We start from the raw sequence: 24,024 nt of genomic DNA, 5'->3' as shown, positions 1-24,024 counted from the left end.
TTCCAAAAAAATATATATTTTTGAGCTTTCCCTTTATACTGTATATATGTTCACTAACAAGTCTAAACAAGACATCTTAGTTTTTCAGTTGAAATTGCAATCCGCAGTGTTTGAAAGGGATTCATTCTGTTTTGAATGTGTGGTTTATAGTTGTGGCAGCAGTGTGTTAGCATTTGAAAAAAGTGCTGGAAATCCACAGTGTTGTGCAGGCTGTGGTTAAGCCATGAGATAGGTGTGTAGAGTTTTGAAAGTTGTGTATAAGCAATGAAAAACGAGCTAAAACGAGCTACAGTTTGGTCCGAATGAACCGCTGCTCTGCATACTGTTGTTAGAGTTTTGCACTTGTCGTTCCAGTTGTGCCCACTGTGGTTTAGCGATCGTAAAAAAACTGTAAAATAACTTTTTTCTACAGTTTATTGTTCTCAGTCACCTTCCATGTCTTTGCAACAATTTTTTTTAAATGTTTTAGAATAACTTCTGTGTCGTTTGTAAAGACGCAATGCATTGTGGGGCGGTTGAGTAGGAGTAGTAACCAGTCGTCCATACACAAAATCTTCCCTGAAGTAAGTTCTCATGCGGGCATTTCTCCCCTGCACAAACTCGCATACACAACCAAAACATATTCAAATTGACATCAAAATGAGTATGAGTAGGACGTTAGGAGGCCGTTTTGAACACAGCCAGAGACAGACAGACAGACAGACAGACAGACAGACAGACAGACACAAAAATACACATTTTAATGATTATATATACATCCCTTAATCTTTGGCTGTGGACAAAAGAGTGTGAAGACAGAGAGAGAGTGATGAGAAAGTAAAAGTAAGATGTCAAATGAGAGAATAAAGCGAGAGAGAGACAAAGATCATTGTATCACAAATACGTAAGCACAGCAGTGTTGGCATTCCTTTTCAAGCACACACACACACACACACACACACACACACACTTGCAGGAAATATAAGGTCACAATCTACAAGTGTAGAGAAAAGCAGCAGCAGCATCTCCCAGACCTGTGACATTTAGTCGACCTACAGCCAGGAAAAAAGCTCACGCACTCCTCTTTGTGCTGTAATGACGGAGCCATTCAATACATATCACAGATACTTGGGTCCAGGGTTGGGTGTTCACCTTGAAGGACTCCAGCAGCCCGCCGTGCCCTCCGTTCTCCAGCTTGTCTTCGTCTCCGGCCTGGTCCAGACCCAGAGTGGCCTGGCTCTGTCTGTGCAGCTCGTCATGGAGGTTGTCCAGCAGCGCAGCTCTCGTTCGCCCCTGGGATCAAACACACACACGTACACACACACACACACACACACACACACACACACACACACACACACACACACACAGGAGCCATGTCAGAAAAGCCGAACGGTGATTGAAGGAACTGTGTGTGTGGTGTCTTTAGTGGTTTGGTTTGTGCGAACATGCGTCACCTCCAGTTTGGCAAATTTGTCGGACTTGTAGCAGGCGTTTTCAGCATTGATCAGCTTCGTCAGCAGGAAGTCTCGAAACTCAGGACCCTGGAGAGAGAGAGAGAGAGAGAGAGAGAGGGACAGAGACAGAGACAGAGAGAGAGAGAGAGAGAGAGAGAGAGAGAGAGAGAGAGAGAGAGAGAGAAAGAGAGAAAGACAGAGAGAGAGAGAGAGAGAGAGAGAGGGAGAGGGAGAGAGAGGTGACCTTTATCAGCACCGTACAGATTACACTATTGTATTGCCGCACACTGTGCATGAGCGAGTAGAGTATCAACCTCACTGATTTAAATACTCATCGGCCTCAAATCCCCTCTTTGTCCTCGTGTGCTGCATATCATGTCCTAATCAGTAACCCAATCCAATCCTCTACTGAGTCCTGGAGTCAGATTTCTTTCCTTTCATGCAGTTTCTCCTCTTGTGACAGTGATGTTTAATAGAGAAATTCATTCTGGCTAATGTCAAAATGGAAGATGAAAAGGAGGGTTACGTCTTGCACGTTGAAGTCTGTTTTGTTCGTTCTTAACACAATGCAGTCCAAGTGATTATTCAAGGTTTAAAGCTTTCTCTCCCTAAATTGAGCGCAAGTAGGTAGGTGGGTGGAGCCAGGCTAAACCTAGTCCAGGATTAAATGGACATTTTAATGGAGATTGTCCTTTGAAAGTACAATTTAGTCCAGAACTAGGCTTAATGTGTGCCAAACCGGCCCTGTGAGTTCAATTTAAGTGTAGAGTAACTTAAGGTCAAAAGGTCGGTAAGGCACCTTTGAACCTCTGTCAGCTAATAGTGATCGGATTCCTGATGCAAGCCCTCTATTCCATTCCCTTAGCTCGTTCTCTCACCTTTCTGAAGACGGCTGGGTTTGGGAGAGGGGGTCCAAACGAAGGCACATCCTCCCGCGCTGTAACAGACACCTGTTGGCGTGTAAAAACAAATAGCAGTCACACGTTATTATACGTCTATACCGGAAGGGCTCTGGTTTCACACTGGGACCAGGGACAAATCAACATAGGGGAAACTTGAGAACACTTTGTCGTCAGGAACTTTGTCACGTTATTTCCGTGTTTGATTTGCAGGGTAAGGTAAAGAGTAGGAGTAGTGTCATTTTACCACAGCGGGAGAGGAGGGGGATGGTGTGTGTGTACCTTGTAGGTTGTGTGTTCTGTGCAGGGGTTCTCAACCTGCACCAGCACGTAGGCATGAAGGAAGTTGGAGGCAATCATGTCTGGAACGAATGGAGTGGCGTCCTCCTGGAAGACGGCGGCCACGATGTCGTTTCCTATGTGCCTTTTCCTCTGCAGCTAAAAGGTCAAAGGTCAACGTATTTGTATTGTCATTTCCGATACATGCAAGACATACATCAGTATCGAAATGGCGTTTATCTCTGGCCCACGGTGTAGTCGGAACGATACAATTAAATAAAATAAAATATAGAGTTAAATAAGATAAACAAGATACACATAAACAATATTTACATAAGATAAATTCCAAATACTAAAAGGAATTTTATGTGCATTATAAAACAGTATATATAAAATAGAATAGAAAGTAAAAAGTAGATAAGTTAAATAGGCTAAAGAGGCAGAGGGGAGAAAGATGTGTCTGTGAGTCAACAGATTCAGTTTCGCGGTTGTGGGACGCTTTTAAAACAATAGCACGATTGATGAGCCTCCTATGTGACACATAAACCACTGAATGCACAATGGATCTTTTGTTTTTCCAAGGAGTGTGTGTAAGCGGCTCCGAAATTGAATAACTTGCAAACATTTGATTTAGCATTTAGCCGCAGCGTAACACATGGTCAATAACCACACCTGACAGGTATAATACTGACATATAATCCAGCCAAAGGATCCCTCACTGTGCAGCTAAATCCACTGTGCGACAACAATAAAGCCAGCATTAAAGTGGCGTCTATACCTGCTGGACGTCTCCCTCGGTGAAGGGAAGCTTGGTGGACACATGGAGCATAATCTCTCTCCTTCTGAAGACAGTGTAGACGGACTCAGTCCCCGTCTGTCCATGGGAGACATCCAGCCCCCCGCGGAACCTGTCACATTATCACAGTGCGTATGTCATGTTCTCTGTGGTGGGGCCTCCAACTATCAGTAGCAAGACAGGGTTATATTCTTCATGCATTTTTAAATTTCAGTGTTATCACATTTTGTATAATGTTTGTTTATGTATTTTATATAAGTTATAATGTTTATTTTTTTTCTAACTCCAAACACATAGGAGAGAAGTGTTTTGGGCCTTAAAAAGACTTATTGATTTGGGTGTCATATCAAAAAAAAATTCTACATTTAATTTTCGCTTTTCTTTTTCTTTTCCTTTTTGTCTTCATTCTTATAGCCCAGGTTGTCCTGGGAAAAAAAAAGATGTTCATAGCTTGATTGTGCATCACAGGGCACATGTTTTACAAGGTCTATTACATCATGAATCCAGACAGACCAGACGTGGCTCCCGGTCAAACTACCCAAAAATGTCTGCTATGGTGTAAGGCTGTCCTCATAGTAAAAGTGCAGTACAATTCACAAAGCCTATGAGACAATATATACAGTCCACAAAGCCCAACTTTACTTATCAACGTGGCAATTTCTTTTCTTTGATCAGTTTCACAGAGAGCTTCATACTGATAGCCCGCATGCAGCCCGAAAACAGCAGGACAAAATGCTCCAAGGTCGTATCAACTAATCCTGTGCTGTTTACCATTACAATGCTCTGTAGTAGCACATTCCCTTTGATCCCCCTGGACCTTGTTTACTCTGGCTTCTATTTAGTTTGTCATGTTACTTGAATGAATCCAGCCTTCACTCTTTCCCTCACACCGGATGGACAGGTAGCGGGATGGTGATTAGATATTGGCCAAAACAGTGTTCTGGATAACAATTGCTGAGTATCTTACCCTTTAAAGTCCTGGAGGTCAATGGTGTCGCCCAGGACACCCAGAAACTCCCTAAAAGCCGGCGTCTCCTCGTTGTTCCCGAAAAGTTCTTCCTCTGACGTCTGAGGGGACGAGACATGGAGCATGAGTGAAACAACACAGCGCTAGATCGGAGGATGTACATGTATGGAAGTTGAAGTGAACTGGAGTGCACTGATAGATGGAATCCCTCACCTGTCCAAACTTCTGGTAAATGAGTCCAAATTTGAAAGTGTTGTTGAGCTCGTGTTCATCGTAAGCCACAATCAACTGGGACCCCTGCACATAAACAAAAGGCATCAGTGTCTTACTGTGGTTACTTCTTGTCCTCCTCAACTTGCTCCACACTTTTCTTGTTGCTGTGATCAGAGGGAAGATTTGGCTTTTTTTTCCCACTTCTCCAAAATGTCTCCAGGGCTGGTTTATTGGGGTCCTAGTTACGTAAAGGCCGACATGCCACACACTGTGAGGGCCCTCGACAGGGGAAGTGATCTCGTTGCTGAGACTGAGACACAGATGGGGCTTGTTTTTTGTTCCTATCCCGAGGCACAGGCTGAAAGCATGCTCCATCACACTGCTCCACAGGGCTCACAGGACAAATTCATTTTTAGGAAGTTGCTGCCCTATCGAGTCATCAATCGCTTTTTGAATGAAGCACTTACTGAGCAGGGCAGCTGTTAGACGGGTAGGGGACTTATGAATTTGATATGTGATAAGCTGTGTCCTATTTGTCTTAACAAGAGGGTGGTGAACGCAAGGGGTTGACAAGTAAATAAAATGCCCCAGGCCTTAAAGCTAACACATGTTGAGCTTCACAATTGTAATTTGGTTTTCTCATTGAAACTTGTTTCATGTCCCAAAAAACAACTTTATATTCCTCACAGTGCCATGGCTGAATCTACTCTTTTCAGCCTCTGTCTGAAACGCTCAGTTTTAAAGCCTGTCTCTTTAAGCCCCGCCTTCCCAAAAAGCCCAGTCTGCTCTGATTGGCCCTGAATCTTACTGAAGGTTTGAGTTGAACTGCCAGTTAGATTCAGGGGTGTCTGCTGGCTGTGCTTATCAGGTGGAGGAGGTGCTAAATTGGAATGGTAACGAGGGGGCGTGACTGCCCTTACGACATCACAAGTGAAGAGGAATATTTGAATCTGATTTGTTTAAACATAGATTTTCAGAAAGGTGGAGGTGGAGGAAAAGAGATAGGGTTGTTTTTTTTTCTCATACTGGGAGTCTCTTGTCATACCGGGGACCCATAATAATGCAGAGATAAACATGAACAGATAAGTTACTTGAATGAGGGCTACTACAGTATAAAGGTTTGGCTGACAGTAATGTAAAGTGGCATTTGGACTTTCAAAACCACAGTGTCCCCATTGTCTCTCAGAAGAAGCTACTGGGAAAAGAGACCCATGTCAGTTGGAACAAATAATGTACATACAGTATCTAACTAACTGGATGAGCCGCGGTGAAGCTGTGGGAGTTGGGGCTAAACTCACCCGAGGGTACAGGACTGGGTTGAACTTCAGCCCTGTGGCATCGTCACACAGAAGCTAAAAGCAAAAAAACAGATTCATGTATTTGACTCATATCGTACACACTGTGAGAACAATATCATGATATATACAAGAATGGATACCATTCTATATGAGATAGAAAAGGGAAAATGTATTTCATACAATTGATTTGAAGAACAAAAGTTTAAAGGAATTTACTCAATCATAATCCTTTACTCCTTGTACATCTTAGGTTTATTATATTTTTTTTCTTTTATCAATGTCCTAAACTTGGATCATTGCATCGCATGTCAGGGTAAAAATGATCATGTCCAAAATTGGACTAATGGATATTGATACTGCAGGAAAGTGTTAAGTCTTGAGCAAGTTTCTTTTTGAAGTGAGTAATACAAACTATGCAAACTGAGCGGTTGCTCTTTAGCCAGAATATTCCCAGCTGTGTTTATTACACAGATCTCTTCTACCAAACAATAATTTGGACTTGCACTGGTCGGCTTTATTGGCACCTCAAGAACCGATTTCTATCAGTGGAAGATTAAAACAAGCTATTAAAAAGCAATCATCAAGCGCTGTCGTGAAATGAAACAAAGGGTGAGATCAATGATGCTTAAAAGTGATCCTTTTCCTGTATGCTCTTGTTTACAGTTCAGAGCTCTTGCCATGATAAGGTGGAGAGAGTAGGACATGGTTGTGAGCCCTTACCTTGGCAATCTGGGGAACACTGGGCAGCTGGTTGATGCCTGCTAAAGAGATCCTGTCATGGACTGTTTTGATCCTCGACCTGTAACAGAATCAGAAGAGGGGATTTCTACTAGGAGACTTCTAGGTTCTGTTTAAGTGACATCTAGTTCATACAACAACTAGTGATGTAAGGCTGAATTATACCAAATGTAACGATACTGGTGGTGCCCACACTGGTAAAAACATAGAATTTTTTATTTTTTATCTCGAATGCTAGAGAAAATGTCACCAACTGTGATCATTGAAAGAAAGCTGTCCACCCCAGCCATACAAATCTGTTCAGAGTTTTTTTCATGAAATGGAGCACACAGAGCTGGAAGAAAAGACAATGGAGGAGGAAGGAGTTAAGTGGAGTCGGTTATATTTATATCACACAATATCACAACTGACAACTTGCCTTAGGAGGTTTAACAATCTGCACAGAACACGACACCCTCCGTCCTTAGACCCTAGTTTCGGATATGTAAAAACTACCCAAAGATCCCTTTATCAGGGAAGAAACCTCAGAAAGAGCAACATATATTCATGGTCCACTGAGGATGAAAACTCCTGACTTCAGACATCCCCATACCTAATGTGAGGCATACTCTAGCACCAACATACATAGGCTTTCAACACTTGTTGGTTAAAAACCAATGAATTCCCATCAGCCTCAGCTTTACATTAGGTTTATTGCTAATTAGCAATTCCACATGTGTTCCCGTCCCGTGTCTCCTACATGTTGTTCAATAAAGATAATTGATTGGTATTCTTCAGTGTCCTCCTCGTTTGGTTTCCTTTCATAACTGTTAAGGTGCTCTCTATCTCCTCTAACCCAGAGGCAAGGTTTATTACACTGGTCCACATGCATGTTAACCCACTCAACTAAGACGGTGAACATGGTGAACATTATATACAGTACTTCATATCGGCATGATAGCAGAGATACCAGTAGAATGGGCGTTAACCAGTATGGTTGACCTTTGGTGTTGATTTAAAATCATAATTTCTGATGTGGCGCAACAAGAAAAGGGAACAAGAATAAATATCTAAACAACAAATGAGAAGAGGACAAATAATTCTTCTAGACACTGGAATTAAATGAATGAAATAGAAAAAAATATGTGAAACTCTACGTTAAGGATGTTGTGTTGATATGTTGCTTATCACCCAACACATACAGTACATCAAAAATTAGTATACTCCTGACAGTGCCTTGCTGTCATTGTACCTGAGCATTATGCGTAGGAACTCCTGCCCCTCTGCCTCCTCGTGTTTCAGAGACAAGATGAGGTTTCCAATGCTGCTGCCAGTGCAGTAATAGTTCATGTGTTCCTAGATGAACAGAAGTGGAGAGAAGATGGTGTGAGAGAGGGATATCTAAGCTCAGTGCAGAATAACAGACCTCCCCTGTTAAAGGAGAAGTAACTGATATGTTTTTCCTTAATATATGTGTTAAATCACTCTATATTCCTACAGCAATCACTTAAACAGTATGCGTAGTTCATTACACAGGTCTCCCAATCAATTAGCCTTGCAGTAATTGCCAGTTAACATTTTGACTATTCCCGCTCGTTTTATCCAATCAGGCGAGGAGACAGAGCGCTATAAAGAGGCGGGTCTCTGTGCCCGTGAACGATGACTCTCTGCTCTCCATCGCGGCACTATCTGATGAAGACGGCTGTGTGTTAATGTGGTGGTGACGTAGGGACGCGGGAGGGGACTGCTAACTGCAGTAACTGACAGGAAGGTAGCTAAAAGGACAATATCACTTACTGCTCCTTTAAATACACTGACATGAATACACAGACACGAACCTTGCCTAAGAAGTGTTTGCGGTATGCGCGGGCTGCACTATTACACTCCAGTCGGTAGCTGTGTCCCCCACCGGGGCTCATGCCCTCCTCTGCGTCCTCCTCCTCACAGAAGCTGGACTCTGAGGAGGAGGGGGTCCCTACCGGAGCCTCCACATCCTCAATCCAGTAACCCCCAAACTGAGGCAAGATCACCTGGGGGAACGGACCACCTTTCTCCAGGACCTGACACAAGGGCACGAGGGAGGGAGGGAGAGAGAGCCAGAGAGGGGGTTGAACGCAAAAATACATAATACAATGGCATTTCTCTGGGGCATGCAAAGTTGTCCAGAATTGCACCCTCATAAATCAACCTTGTTAGGCATGTAATAATAATAAAATGCAAAGTTCTTCCTCAGACAATGAATCATCTATTGTCAGAAACACTCTTAGCTAGTGGTGGTGCCACATGAGAATGTTGTAGATGTGTATATATTGATAGTGTTAGGGAGAGATGACTCACATCTTCTATCCGTGGGTAGGGGATATAGTCATCCTGCAACAAAAAAGAAATAAACAGAGGACACGCACACCGTTAAAAAAGACTTTTTTAAGATAAGTGAACTTCACTGACTTTCACCTCACACAGTTGCAAGCACAGCCACAAACACGGGAACGAAAAAAGGTAACAACTTATTACGCCAAAAGGACTCTCGGGGGGATGATGCAACGGCCCCAAAATGCGCAGTCATCAGCAAAACATCGATGAAGGTGTGCCCCCCCTCCCCCTTGGTGATGCTGGAGCTGTTTTGACTCAGTGGCCCTCTAGGGTTACAAGCTTTACTGAGCCTGTTTGGAAGTCTGCTAGCGTATCACAGCTCTGGTGTATGACCTCTAAATACTGCTGAGGCCCGTCTGCTGCCACTGACAGCACGGCGCTATACGGACAGGCCGTCATTTATATTCTGCAGCAGCAGGAGCCAGGATACTGGCCGTCCAGAGAGGATCAATTGGTAGTTGGAGTTCATTCAACTTCTAATCAATCAGATCAAGAGGCTATTGACATTGTACTTTTAAAAAGGCCTGAGGAATTTTTTGAAAAGCATTCACAGAATCCCTTGTAGGCCGGCCAATGGGAAAAGAACAAGCACAGAGCAAATCAGGAGGCATGATGAAGCAGAGATGAAGGAAATGCATGCAGAGGAATGGACCACACAATAAAACCAAACTGATGGTGCTGATGCGTGTCTGGTGTCTGCTCACACCTTCCTTCTTTTGGGCTCCTCAGCTTTAGGGACCTTATTAGTGTCGGTACGCAGCATGGGGGACGGAAAAGCACAAGGGTCAAAAAGAAAGTTCTCTTTATTTATTTTTTGCGCACTTAAAAAACTGTCCGGGAACAGGGCAGTCCGTCTCGTTTTCAGACCACATTGTCTCTGTTGACTGCTGAGTGAGTCATACATGCTAATGCACTGACCCTGCTAACACGCACGCACGCACGCACGCACGCACGCACGCACGCACACACGCACGCGCACACACACGCACACACACACACACACACACGCACACACGTAATACAGACACTTAGTCATCTTCTTTCTCTCTCTGAATCCAACTTCCAGACATGCTAAGTGTTCCCCTCCGCATTTGTTATAGCTTTTACTTTGGGAAACAGCAGCCCTGAGACACACACCGAGGCCTTATGCACTCTGCAATGTTTTGTGTGTATATATGCAGAAAAGCCAATTGGACAGACACAGAGTAAATTGGCCAATTACGGGTGTCTACAGCACGGCTTAGCAAAGACGTGAGGAAATGAATGCGGGGATTCAGAGACATACATTCGCACCATTACAGTCTCTTCTGATGCAAACAATCGCACCAGGAATCAGACAGCCCTCATTTAAAACTGCAACACACACACACACACACACACACACACACACACACACACACACACACACACACACACACACACACACACACACGCACACACACACACACACACACACATACATACACACATGTCAGTCTAGCCTGCGTGTGGTGTGTCTGAGTGCATGTTGATGAAGCAGCTGTTACAGTCACGGGGGAGTCATCGTCAACAATATGAGACTGATCACAAAGACGCTCTCAGGATGCCTTCATATTAATTCATAGACAAGAGAGACAGAGTTCAAGAAAGGACACAGGAAGGAGGGGTGTGTGGAGGGGGCCAGTTATAGAGAAAAGCAGGGAAGAAAATAAAATAAAATGTGGATCAAAAGAGGTGACCTTCATCAGGACCATCCAGATTGCAGTATTGAAGCACACTTTGAACACTGAGCTCCAAAATGTTTGGAGTGAGTGGTGGTGGCAGGGCTCAAGAGAGCAGGTCGATGCTGGCTGAGTTTCAGAAAAGATGGATCAGGTGCACACTGTGTGTGTGTGTGTGTGTGTGTGTGTGTGTGTGTGTGAGAGAGAGAGACTCTTTGATCGTGAGGCTGCATCGACTGACTGTCATCCAGCTGTCACACTTTTCAAATAACTCTGCTGATGTCTTCAGTCAGCCTGTCCTGCAGCATCTTTCCACCTCTTAGCTTCAGTGTTAGTAGAAGTCATGACTTGAATCTTGCTATTCTCACTTGTTAACAGATCCATGAATACTGTATGTTAGTCCCTCTCACTACTTTCCAATTACTTTTCAATTAGAATTATCCCAAAAAATAGCTGGGCACTGTATTTTCTACCAAACACAGGGGGAAAGTGCATTTGTTGGGAACTATTTTCAGCAGCGGATTAACACACATTTGATGCTACAACATGTCACCCAGTGCAACGGATCATTGATGTGTTTTTTAATATTATTGGATAGCAACTGAGCTCTGTGACACAAAGGAATAATCTATATCACGCATTGGATACACACAATACCTGTCATTAGGATTCATATTTTTTTTTTATTAATAAGAATATACCGAATATATAATCCTTAACGGAAAATGACTGGTCAAAATGGGAGATTTTGTATGAGGGAGATGGAGAAGCCTTCAACATTTATTTTTAGAAAGTTTAATGTGCTGCCTTCATGGGTTTCAAAAAAATTAAAATAAATAAAGATTAAACAAAAAATAGCTTTCTCTATAACTCAGACCTTTCAGTGATGGGTCCATTCACACTTGGAAAGCAAGTCTGAAAAGTGGCATACAAGTAAGGTTCCTTCTTTGTTGAGCTCTTGAACATTTAAAGTGACTAGATTGTTCCAGGCGGCCAAGTTCACACATTTTGGAGAATCCATTGTACCATGTACCATTAATCATTATTTACCAGCCCAAGGACCCTGCAAAAAAGCATTTCCACCACCTGTCGTTGTATATTCCCCTTGGCCACTTGTTCCCTCTTTTCTTCCTGCCCCCTTTCATTCCTCCTCCCACCTTCTCTCTCCTCCTCCTCTCCCTTTTCATATCTCCATCTGCCCTCAGACTACTCAAAGCGCGTGTCCTTAGGGGGGCCTGTGGAGGGTACAAAGTGGTCCCACACAGAGAGAGAGAGAGACAGACTTGAAATAAATCGATTAATTGAATGAACTCCATAAAGAGATGGAGGGGGAAAAAAGTTATGCCGGATCCAGATCTTTCTTCTCTGCCCTCCAGCATGCCTATTAGCCGGTCTGTGCAACAGCCTCAAGCCGGCAGGCTGACCTACACTGATTGAATCATCAATGTCTGTCTCCTCCTTCTATCAAATAAAATCTGGCTGTGGTCTGAGAAAGAGAGAGAGAGAGAAGGACAGCGATCTCACAGTACAGTATGTTCATGGTCTGTACTGTTTGCACTCAAACATATACATACAATTTCTCTTTTTGTGTTGTATGTATTTTGTCTGGTTTATCTGTGTATTTCTTGCTGCAAAACCAATTGCCCTTTCGGGGACAACAAATTAAGTTGACGTTGAAGGAAAAAGGCAGATGGTGAAATAAGGAAAAAAGATAGATGGATTACAGTAGAGGAAAGAGAGGGGACTGGATTCCCCAGACAACAATCAATGGAAATGTGGTACCTGCATCCTCTCCAGCATGTCGAAGAACTCCGCAGACTGAAACAGACAGAAGAAGAGCAAACACAACAATGTCAAACAAGGTGTAACACTATAGCCCCCAAGTCTACTGACACCAACCAACACACATTTAGTCTGCACGCCATCGCCCTCCAATTTATACCTTATGCAAATTATTCGACACTCAATGCGAAACAAAAATAATATCCAACTTAGGCAACATTAGTGTTGGCAGCAGCAGAACTCACCCCACAGTGTAAACATAGCTGTGTGAAGAGGGCAGGGCAGGGGAGAGCCTTTTCCTAACAGCCTCTAGCTCCCGCCTCACACACACACACACACACACACACACACACACACACACACACACACACACACACACACACACACACACACACACACACACACACACACACACACACACACACACACACACACACACACACACACACACACACACACACACACACACACACACTGATAAGCAACCACTTCCTCAAAAGAAAAGGAGGTAACAAACGCACACATGAACACATGCATCCCTGAGGGCATTCACACGCCCGCCTCGCTCCTCTGCCTTCCACGTTGTCACACACACAAGTTGTGAGGGTGTTGATGGCCTACTACTGTACCGTGCTTTGTGCCACCGGGATCACACTCACTGTACTCACTCACTCATTCACTCACTGTACTCACTGTACTCACTCACTCAGTCAGTCACTCACTCACTCACTCGCTCACTCACTCACTCACTCACTCACTCACTCACTCACTCACTCACTCACTCACTCACTCACTCACTCACTCACTCACTCACTCACTCACTCACTCACTCACTCACTCACTCACTCACTCACTCACTCACTCACTGTACTCACTCACTCAGATAAAAAAGGGTCGTAGGATGGCCTAGAGGAAAGAGGGGCCGACCAGTAACCATGAGGTCGCTGGTTGGATCCCCAGCACCGGACAAGAGGGTGTTACTTGTAAAACATGGTGGTGGCTGGTATTACGTACATTACATTGGTGAAAGAAATTAAACTTACACTTGCATATGCTTTGACAGCCAAAACCACACACAATTACATGCACTATCACACGTATTAACTATACATCCGGGTGGGGCTACCACTACTGTCATAAAATACAAAGCAAGAAGGAACTAGCAAACAAATGCCTTACCAACCGATAGGTGAAAAGCTACAAGAGTCATGTGTATTTCAGCAGTGAAATATGACTTAATGTTTACCTTAATGACTACATTTTGTCAGCACTGCTGCAATAAAAACTGGATATCTGCACTTGGAGCAGGTGAACATATTTAAGTCTATCATTAGGCTCCAACTCTGCCGACTGACATCAGCACACACACACAGGCACACACATCTTATCAAGGAGTTAAGATTAACCAGTTAAATGTGTTGTAAGCTGTCAACACCAGCCGGCCAGACCAACAAAAAGCACAGCTGTGCAGATAGCAACTCTAGCAGCTGTCATGTGCCTCCCTCAGCCAACGGTACATTGCCATGAGGTGTTTGTGTGTGTGTGTAAGGTTTACTGAGATCCTATTAGGGCGTCAAGGGAAGGGAGGAGGTAGAGTATAGTAAAAAGCATCTTTTGCAGCCTGTTCTATGAATCATTAAGGAAGGAGAGCTGCCAGTCATCAAGGAATGTTGTCCAGGACTGTGTTGTAGCAGGGATCCTGTAGCCCTGACAGTGGATTCAAACCATGGTGGTGTTTCCCCCCACAGCCACCAGACATGAGACATCTGACTTTCTGCTATACGCTGTCCATGGACAAACAGGACCTGGATGTCTGAATGTTTCACCTCTCTGTCCACTGCACTGCTTGTTCTGTGTCTTTTCATCGAAGTGTCTCACTGGGCTGATTGGTCCTCTCAGCTCTCCTCTCAGCTCTGTTATCTTCTTCTCTGTTCCTTTCTGTCACACCTTTGTCTGTGTTTTCCTCTCTCTCTCTCCTCTCTCTCTCTCTCTCCTCTCTCTCTCTGTCTCTCTCTCTCTCTCTTTAGCCCAGCAACACTATCATCCCCTATCCTCCCATGGCAACCCACTGGGTGTACCACTTAGCGCAGGCAGATGACTTGGCCTGAGTGCAGGCCTGTCTGACTGATTCACTGACATGCTCGTTGGCTGGAGAGAATCACACATGTTCATGTAAAGCCCTGGACATTATTATCTGCACACTGACAGCAATGATTATAAGTCTCATTGTTTAATATTCAGGGTTAAAGCTTATGTAAACCTGGTCTAAAATAGTAAAACAATCAGTATACGTTTCCATGGCAACAGTCATGTTTTTATAGAAGGGGCAATATGAAAGTGGACCACACCAAACAAACAAAAAACTCAATTCTATTTGGTCTGGACCAAAGCAAGTGAACTAGCGGACATTCCCCGTGTGAATACACCCTACATCGCCATTTTCAGGAACTTAGGACTGTGGGACCATCAGGCATGGGAACATAGGAATTTCTTCTAGCACAACTCATAAAGCACATGCTGATGTTTGCACAGACACTTTGTACACACACATACACACACACACACACACACACACACACACACACACACACACACACACACACACACACACACACACACACACACACACACACACACACACACACACACACACACACACACACACAAGAATTTGAGAGATCACTCCAGGCTGTTTTACAGTAGCTTGCTCCATGGGTTATACAACACTGCCGTGAACTACTGTACATGTGGGAGTGAATCTGCCAAAAATAAAGACGTATAGGATAACAATTCCATCACAACACTGACTGTCTCTTACCTGAGGAATGTGAAGTTGTAAAAAAATCCTCTCCCAAACAAGAGGTTACATGTTCATAAACAGAACCATGCATGTCAGCCTGTGCCTTCCACACTGCATCCCCACAAATGGCTTCCCGATCCTTACACTCTCTAGAACACCAATATTGACAAGAATGCTTCACTATAGCCTACTTCAGGTGCTTAAGAATAATAGCTGTGAAAATATAGGGCCACCACTGACTTGAGCAGTGCTGACTGACACAGCTGAAGTGTGTTTGTTCCCCTGCCAGTTCTTTCGACTACGCGTGTTACGGTAAAGTTCACCTGACCACAGGTACGCTGCTGTTGTGTTTACACAGGAATCAGCGTGCTACTGGGAAGTGAAGTGAGAAATGGAACTGTACATTGATGTGCAGGTAAACTTACATGCTAAATGTTATGGATGTTACTCAACATATCCCATTGTTTTCTCTAACAGAGTAGCCGATAGTGTTTTGAGTCAAAATGCAGACTTACCTTAACTATGGCGGCTAAAACGTCTAAGCCGCCTCTGTCCTTTTATCTTCCTTTTTTCATTTTTGACTTCCTTCTACAACACTTCCCTCTTCTTTACTTAAAACCTTTCTGTCTTTCAAGCCCTAAAGCTCCCGAAACAGGAATGGCAAGTTCTGCAGCACACTCGACCACAACAGACACACACACACACACACACACACACACACACACACACACACACACACACACACAGAGGCAGATAAACAAGCACAGCTGACCTCTTAAATGAGTGAGTGTGTGAGTGTGTGGGTCTGTGTGGGCAGCTAAGTTTTGTTTTGCTGTGTCAGCGGTGGCAGTGTCTTTGAAGGTTGACTGGTAATATTAAGTGCAGTGTGAGGCACCCCAAAGTACAAAATTACACGTGCACACACACGGACACACACACACACACACACACACACACACACACACACACACACACACACACACACACACAATACGCACACACACACAATACGCAAACACACACTCACAGACAGAGAAGTGCACACACACGCGTCCTCACCACTAAAGAACCCTCTTGAGGAGTAAAAGGAAAGACAAACATGGCCCAGTAGTGGCAGCACTGCGCTGCACAGCCGGCCAGGTGCACACAATCCACATCTCCATGCCAGGCAGCGAGGCCTCAGGAGACTCATCTTTATGGCCGTAGAAACGCAGTGCCAATGACTATGTTGTGTAGCAACGACATGGCGGCTGCTCCATCAGTTGGGAATGTTTCTGTAATATGAGTGGTGCATTAGCCAGCAGATTAAATGCACAACAGGGTACATCAGGGCCAAAACTGCTCTGTGTGAAAGGTGGCATTCGCAGCCAGTGGAAACTTCCTTTTGGACTATTTTTTTCAAATATGTTTTTGGTTGTTGTCAATCTGATTAGCACAACACATGTTTCCTGCTTGCATTTGTAAGGGCACTGTGTATCATCAGCTGTGGTTAGTGCACTTTTTTTAATTTTATCTCTCTCATACACATTGCAGTCAAATTTGTATAGTCTCATGGAAGGACGTTGATCGTTAATATCTGACCATTAGAGCACTCGTGTGGGTTGCTGAATGATAACCACCAGAACTCAGCCACACATCAAGAAGAAAATGGGTGTATTTTAGCTTGAGGTACTGAGGTTGTATGGTCAGACCACATCTTCAGTCAATCAGCTCTCCCTGTCTTTTCTTCCCATGGAGTAAACTTTTTTTGCTTCCTCACCGCCCTCCCCCCCCTCTCTCTCTCTGTGCCATCTCCCTGGGCATTGTCTTCAAGCAGATTCAATAATGATGGCTTAGTTCAAGGTGACACGCTGTAGAAAGTGTCTCCCTCTTGCAGGAGCCGCCATTGAGTTCCTTTATATCGCCCTGCTAATCTGCCTCCTTGCTAAAAAACTACAAAAAATGCATATTAGCAGATTAACAGTATGAGAAGGGACTTGATGTTAAATGTTAAGTAAAAATGAAGAGCTAAAACATGTGTGTTGGTGCTGAGTTACACAACCCAGCATTTAACACTAGGGGAGTACAGTTAAGTTTCTTATGAGCTTTGCGTCTTGGGCTCTTATTTCCCCTGCCTCAATAGCCATCTCAACCAATATCAGCCTTGATATACTGTATAGCTAACAATGCAAACAACATCATTCCACACCTGGGGTATAGTCCACTGCAACATTGGAAACATTGGGGTTTGATCTATAAAATGATGTTCACCCTCTCTGAAAGCGATATTTAAATATAAATGATGAATAATCATAATAAAGAAGCTTCCCTAATTCGACTTTTATTTGCGTTGATGACCTTGAGATGCCATACAATGTAGCATAGCATCAGAACATGATAAAAGCAGTATGAACTTAACCAATCCAACGCAGTGAATCTACTGCAGGCATTCAGGTTCATACCATTGTACTATTTTAAATACATAGCTCATTGAAATGGAAGCTGCTAGAATATACAACATAGAAATATATGTGTCGTGGAATAAAACAGCGTTGTGACCTGTACATCTCTTTTCCTTGCCACGTATAGTTTACTTAAAGTAGTTGTGACACTGCAGTTTGTCACTGTCGCTGCTTTGCTTGCCGAACACATTTCTCAACGAGGATAATCAAAATCAATAGATAGTTCTAAAAGGTTAAAGGGCCAAAGGGCAAAGGATGTCAATGACTATGTCAATAAGTCAATATCCATCTTAAGATGTGTGTGTCTGGACACAGGTATGCCTGTATGTGTGTGTGTGTGTCATGTGTGTGTCCTTACCTTCATGTTGGGCGGCGCAGTGCGGGGCGGTGAGGGGGGGCATTCTGCCAGAGGGACGTTGGTTATGTTCAGCAGCTCCTGTTTCCTGGAGAAACAAGGTTGATATATTGAACTTTATGACCACCAAAAGGTTTTCAAATGTAGCAAAGGTCATCCGTCCTCATTTGTGTACGCATTGTACTTTCACACAGTCATTTCATTAGGCGGATGCACCATCCTTGCTTGAGTGTGGGCGAATGAAAGATTTGTGCACCTTTCTTTTCTCTGAAATGGCCATTGCTTTCACCAGAATTAAGGCTCGATACCCTTTTCTCTGTCCTTATCCTCAAATGTCATCCTGTTCTGCTTGTGTTAGCTTGACCAAGAAGAAGACACCAAAACAATATTCTGCTAACACGTTCTACCAGTGAGGAGGACACAGTCAAAACACAAAACAGTAAGCTACATAATAAAGAAGCTCATAGGCGCTACACGGACGAGTCGAATTTAGCTAACTAACTTAATGCTAGCTCAAGGGTCAAATAAACAGCTAACCTGAATAAGCACACTTCTCCATGGAAATTGAATAAAAAAAAGAACATCTCACTGAAATGCAACATAAAAATGTAGAGATGAAATGTGAAGAATGTGCCATTTAATTCCGAATTTCATTGAAAAAAAAATAATACAACAAGGGTAACAGGAACGCATCATATTTCAGCATAACATGGTCTACACCAAAAATATCTGCAAAATGGGCCAGATCTATTGACTCACTGCAGTATTATATTTTAATGAAGCTACAATTTAAGGTTTGAGTGGGTGAGCGGAAAAAGCCTGTTTTAAATGTGCAGCAGAGTGTCAGATGGCTGTCTGCTGGTTTTAACACGCTGTGTGTGGAGTCCCAGGGGCTGTCACTGTCAGGGAGACCTTAAGAGAAGTCCTCTGAGCGATGTGAAGCCACTTCTCCTCTTTTGTGTCTTTCTTTCTCTGCAGCGTACTCAGAAGCATGAGAGCACTGTATCCAAGATGTAAGGGAAGGTATAGAGCTGTCACTCAAGAGGCATCAGGAGGATGAGCTTAGCCCCATAAAACCTGACGCTTATTCGGATCAAACCTGCTGGAGATGGTGCCCTGTGATGGACAAGCTAAATATGAAAACAAGAATGTTTACAAAGAATCCAGAGTAGGGTTGCAAAGGGGTGGAAAGTTTCCGGTAAATTACCGGAAAGTTTCCGGAAACTTTCCACGGGAACTTTCGCTCGGGAATTTTGGGAATATTCAAAATTGGAAATTATAGGAATTAACTAAATGGCGGTAACTTAAATGATTTTTTTTTTCATACAAACATAAATCTAAACATTTAAACACTATGTTTGTTCATAGGCAGACATCCATGCAAAATAATACAATTAAAAAACATTACATTTGAACAGATTTAGGGGAGAGTGGCCTAAGTTGTGCCACTTTTTACTCAAAGTGACTTTAAAGTGAGGCCTTGACAGTAAAGTCTCCAACTCAAATATATACATATATTTCAGGGTGTTGTGTATCCCCGACAATAAAAACTTTGGATCTGGAATAAACTGTTGACGAAATATAGCTTTCGGAAAAAAGTTGTCTTGTGGCACAACTTGCCCCCGGTGTGGTGTAAGTTGTGCCATTGGAGAAAATACCATGGGGTAAATTGTGCCATTGATATATATCTCATAAACTGTATTGCAAGACACATCCATTACTTACTCCACTTACTTAAAACTCACCTAGGCTCTTTGGCACAAATCACCTCAACCCCAGAATTTTGGATAATAAGCATGATGCAGCAGTTTAGGGCTGACATCGTCCTAATTATATAGACACAACGTGTAGCATACTAAAGCACTAAAACATGTGTCAAATGTTTTCAAACTTGTCTATAATTGTTCAGACACAATAATCAAAAAACATTGATCATGGAAATTTTACTTTGAAAGGCAAAACACAGTTTTTTGAGCTTAAATGTGCTTATTCCATGTTTCTCCCTTCTTTACAGGATGAGTCTTCTATGGTTATCTAGAAACAATGGGTGGCACAAGTTGCCCACTGGCACAACTTAGGCCACTCTCCCCTATTTGTAAGAAGAGCTTTATCAAGTTTTGATTATTTTATGAACAATCAATAATTTCCCTGAACAACAAAAAGATGCATGTTGAGTAAAATTTTACTCATCTGTCTGACCCATGGGGTCTGACTCCACCCATTCAATGAATAAAGTCAAATGCCCCCCATGTGATGGAGGAATGCACAGTGCATAGGGGGCGTGGCCTCAGTACCCCTGCAGTAGGATGTGTGCTATGTGCAATTTGCCTAGTGTACTTGCATAAAATCTGGTTGCTTTAGTCAAGATTATGCTAAAATATATTATCCCCAACTATATTTTAACTCACTTTTAATTTTCATATAAAAAATCTTGTTCGTCGACTACGACAAAAAATTGGCTATTTTTATAGGAACAAAACCACCTTCCCTTTATTTAGTAGGAAAAGGATTATTGAAGCAGTTTTCATGTCTGTCCTTGATTACGGTGATGTGGTTTACCGGCATGCATCACATTCATGTCTTAAACTCCTGGACTCTGTTTTTCACTCTGCTTTAAGGTTCATCACAGGAGATGCTTATGACACACACCATTGTCTTTTATATGAAAAGGTTGGGTGGTCCTCCCTTAAAGAGAGACGTGACGCACATTGGCATATTTTAATTTACAAAGCCTTGACCGGGAAGCTTCCTCGTTATTTAACTGAATTGCTGCAAATCTCAGATGGGCTTTATCAGACCCGCTCCACTGACATGCTTATGCTTTATGTCCCACAAGCCCGGTCTGAGCTAGGAAAGACAGCTTTTAGCTTCAGTGCCCCTGACTCCTGGAACAACTTACAGCAACAAATTAAACTAAATAACTTCATATCCTTTAACCAATTTAAACAAACTATTTTAAATCTGCCAAACTCTACCTGTAACTGTTTTAATTAGGCTATATTGTACTCTCACCCATTTAATTTTAATTGCTACCACTTAATTTCACCACTGTGTAAATGTTTCAATTGTTTTTCTCTTCACCTGTTGTTGTGTATTTGATGTATTTGCATTGAATATTGTTAATGTATTGTTGTTTTTCCTTTGAATTTGTTTGAACTCGACGTCATTGAAAATGAGGGTCACCCCTCAATTGGTCTCTCGAGGATAAATAAAAGTTAAATGAAATGAAATGAAAAATTTAAAATCACAGTTTAAGCCTCTGTAAACCTGGTCTAGCAAAAACAAATTTATGATATCAAGTTGGGTGTCTCAATAAACTTTAAAAAACAATCTGATTTGAAATTAAATGTTCATAAATGTATTAAAACTTTGTGTAAAAAACTGTTTTTACAGTCTAGAACGTTTGCCGGGACTGAAATAACATAGTTAGGTGAATTTAGTGCATTTGGGCTGCTTTAAATTTAGTAAATTCCCGTTTATTCCCGTTAATTCCCAAAATTCCCGTTAATTCCCATAAATTCCCGTTAATTCCCATGGAAAGTTTCCAACTTTGAAAATTCCCGGAATTTTGCAACCCTAATCCAGAGAGAAAGAAAGAATGCAGAGACGCACTACACCCATTCTACATAGACAGGGAGAGTCAGCCTTCAGTTTTAATGCACCCAAGGTCTGGAATAAACTTCCACGGGACTTGAGGTCTGCTTCAACACTCGGCTCTTTTAAATCAGGTCTGAAGACTTTACTGTTTCCGTTTTAACCTGTAATTTTAAATTTGATTTATTTTTATTCTTTTTAAATGTTTTAATTATTTTATGTTTTATTTATATTCATGTTTCTCATTCGCTTTTTTTTAATGTGTGCTCTATTTTTGATGTATTTTGTTTTTGCATCTGTAAAGCACCTTGAATGGCCTTGTGTCCGAAATGTGCTTTAGAAATAAACTGGCCTTGCCTTGCCTTACATCTTCAAACCACACCACAGGGCTTGTTGGATGTGAATTGGTATTCATACAGAGCCCTACATCTCATCGCATAACCATATTACATAAGATTCTTTTGTTATTGTTCTGTATTTCATTTCATTTCATTTAACTTTTATTTATCCTCGAGAGACCAATTGAGGGGTGACCCTCATTTTCAATGGTGTCGAGTTCAAACAAACTCCAAGGAAAAACAACAATGCATACACAACATTCAATGCAAATACATCAAACACACAACAACAGGTGAAGAGAAGAAAAAAAAAAAAAAAAAAAAAAAAAAAAAAATTGAAACATTTACATAGTGGTGAAGAGTGGCAGCAATTAAAATGAAATTAAATGGGTGAAAGTACAATATAGCCTAATTAAAACAGTTACAGGTAGAGTTTGGCAGATTTAAGATAGTTTGTTTAAATTGATTAAAGGATATGAAGGTATTTAGTTTAATTTGTTGCTGTAAGTTGTTCCAGGAGTCGGGGGCACTGAAGCTAAAAGCTGTCTTTCCCAGCTCAGACCGGGCTTGTGGGACATAAAGCATGAGCATGTCAGTGGAGCGGGTCTGATAAAGCCCATCTGAAATTTGCAACATTTCTGTTAAATAACGAGGAAGCTTCCCGGTCAAGGCTTTGTAAATAAAAATATGCCAATGTGCATCACGTCTCTCTTTAAGGGAGTACCACCCAACCTTTTCATATAAAAGACAATGGTGTGTGTCATAAGCATCTCCTGTGATAAACCTTAAAGCAGAGTGAAAAACAGAGTCTAGGAGTTTAAGACATGAATGAGATGCATGCCGGTAAACCACATCACCGTAATCAAGTACAGACATAAAAACTGCCTCAATAATCCTTTTCCTACTAAATAAAGGGAAGGTGGTTTTGTTCCTATAAAAATAGCCAATTTTTTGTCGTAGTCGACAAACAAGATTTTTTATATGGAAATTAAAAGTGAGTTTATCATCTAACCAGATGCCGAGATATTTGTACTCTGTGACTCTTTCAATTAAAAATCCATTCTTTGTAAAATGCATATGTTGTATGCATGTGAAGTGTGGGGGTTTGAAAAACTACATCTGTTAGAAAAACTACATCTCAAATTTCTAAAGTACATCTTAAAAGTAAAAATGACAAACTGCAGTAATATGGTGTATGGGGAACTTGGACGGTACCCACTCTGTGTTACAGTTAAAAAAAGAATAATTGGTTATTGGGGGAGACTGTTAGAAAGTAAAGACAGTAAACTTAGTAAAATCATGTACAATCAGCTACACAGCCTGCATAGCAGCAGTGTGTATGCATCACCCTGGGTATCACAGGTGAAACAGATACTGGATGACTGCGGGTTGTCATACATCTGGATAACACAAAAGTACAACAACATTAACCGGCTGAAAAGAACTGTTGAGCGGAGGTTAAAAGATCAATTCATTCAGAAATGGCAGAGCGAGCTTACAAGCATGACTTCCTGTGACTTATACATAGAATTTAAACAAGAGTTAAAACTAGAAAAATATCTGTTGTATGAAAATCAAAAGTCCAGACAGGCCATCTGCAATTTTAGAACCAATAACACTCGCATACCTAAAGTCACAGGAAGATACAAAGGGCTGGAAAGAAATCAAAGAATATGCAAACCTTTGTGATTCTAATTGTGTTGGAGATGAATACCATGTACTTTTTGAGTGTAAAAATGTGGATGTAATGTATTTTAGAAAAAAGTACCTGCCAAATTATTATGTTTATTTTCCATCCATGACCAAATTGATTTCGCTTTTGAGGGCAAGTAGGCCAGGGGTTATTGTTAAAACAGGTGCCTTTTTGAGAAATGTTTTGCCATTGTTTAAGTGATGTTTTTGTTTTGTTTTGTTTTGTTTTTCCTTGCCGTGCACCATTGTTTTGTTTTGTAATGATTTCAGTTGAATGGTGTGCTCCATGCCATGTGCTATGGCCGTGAGCCGTAATAAATAAATGAAATGAAAAACATTAAAAT

The 24,024-nt window shown here is 42.1% G+C and overlaps 1 protein-coding gene across 7 annotated transcripts in view; it reads right to left on the bottom strand.

Moving 5' to 3' along the window:
* rap1gap2a (RAP1 GTPase activating protein 2a) overlaps positions 1 to 24,024 on the bottom strand; it is a 90,174-nt gene that overhangs the window by 6,630 nt on the left and 59,520 nt on the right. For 5 of the 7 annotated variants that reach the window (XM_080025275.1, XM_080025276.1, XM_080025281.1 and 2 more), the window contains 14 exons: positions 18,060 to 18,144; positions 12,461 to 12,496; positions 8,943 to 8,975; positions 8,444 to 8,665; positions 7,858 to 7,961; positions 6,609 to 6,687; positions 5,889 to 5,942; positions 4,591 to 4,674; positions 4,378 to 4,478; positions 3,393 to 3,522; positions 2,618 to 2,773; positions 2,315 to 2,386; positions 1,437 to 1,523; positions 1,132 to 1,272 (listed from right to left, as the gene is read on the bottom strand). In XM_080025275.1, the coding sequence (XP_079881401.1) occupies positions 1,132 to 1,272; positions 1,437 to 1,523; positions 2,315 to 2,386; positions 2,618 to 2,773; positions 3,393 to 3,522; positions 4,378 to 4,478; positions 4,591 to 4,674; positions 5,889 to 5,942; positions 6,609 to 6,687; positions 7,858 to 7,961; positions 8,444 to 8,665; positions 8,943 to 8,975; positions 12,461 to 12,496; positions 18,060 to 18,144 (1,384 nt within the window). Of the gene's footprint in view, positions 1 to 1,131; positions 1,273 to 1,436; positions 1,524 to 2,314; positions 2,387 to 2,617; positions 2,774 to 3,392; positions 3,523 to 4,377; positions 4,479 to 4,590; positions 4,675 to 5,888; positions 5,943 to 6,608; positions 6,688 to 7,857; positions 7,962 to 8,443; positions 8,666 to 8,942; positions 8,976 to 12,460; positions 12,497 to 12,705; positions 12,768 to 15,775; positions 15,909 to 18,059; positions 18,145 to 24,024 lie in introns of those variants that run through there. The other 2 variants (XM_080025277.1, XM_080025278.1) reach the window with 2 other exon arrangements.

The sequence above is a fragment of the Ammodytes marinus genome (assembly GCF_949987685.1).
Source record: "Ammodytes marinus genome assembly, chromosome: 3".
In the NCBI taxonomy this organism is placed as follows: domain Eukaryota; kingdom Metazoa; phylum Chordata; class Actinopteri; order Uranoscopiformes; family Ammodytidae; genus Ammodytes; species Ammodytes marinus.
This window is presented reverse-complemented; position numbering and strand designations above follow the sequence as displayed.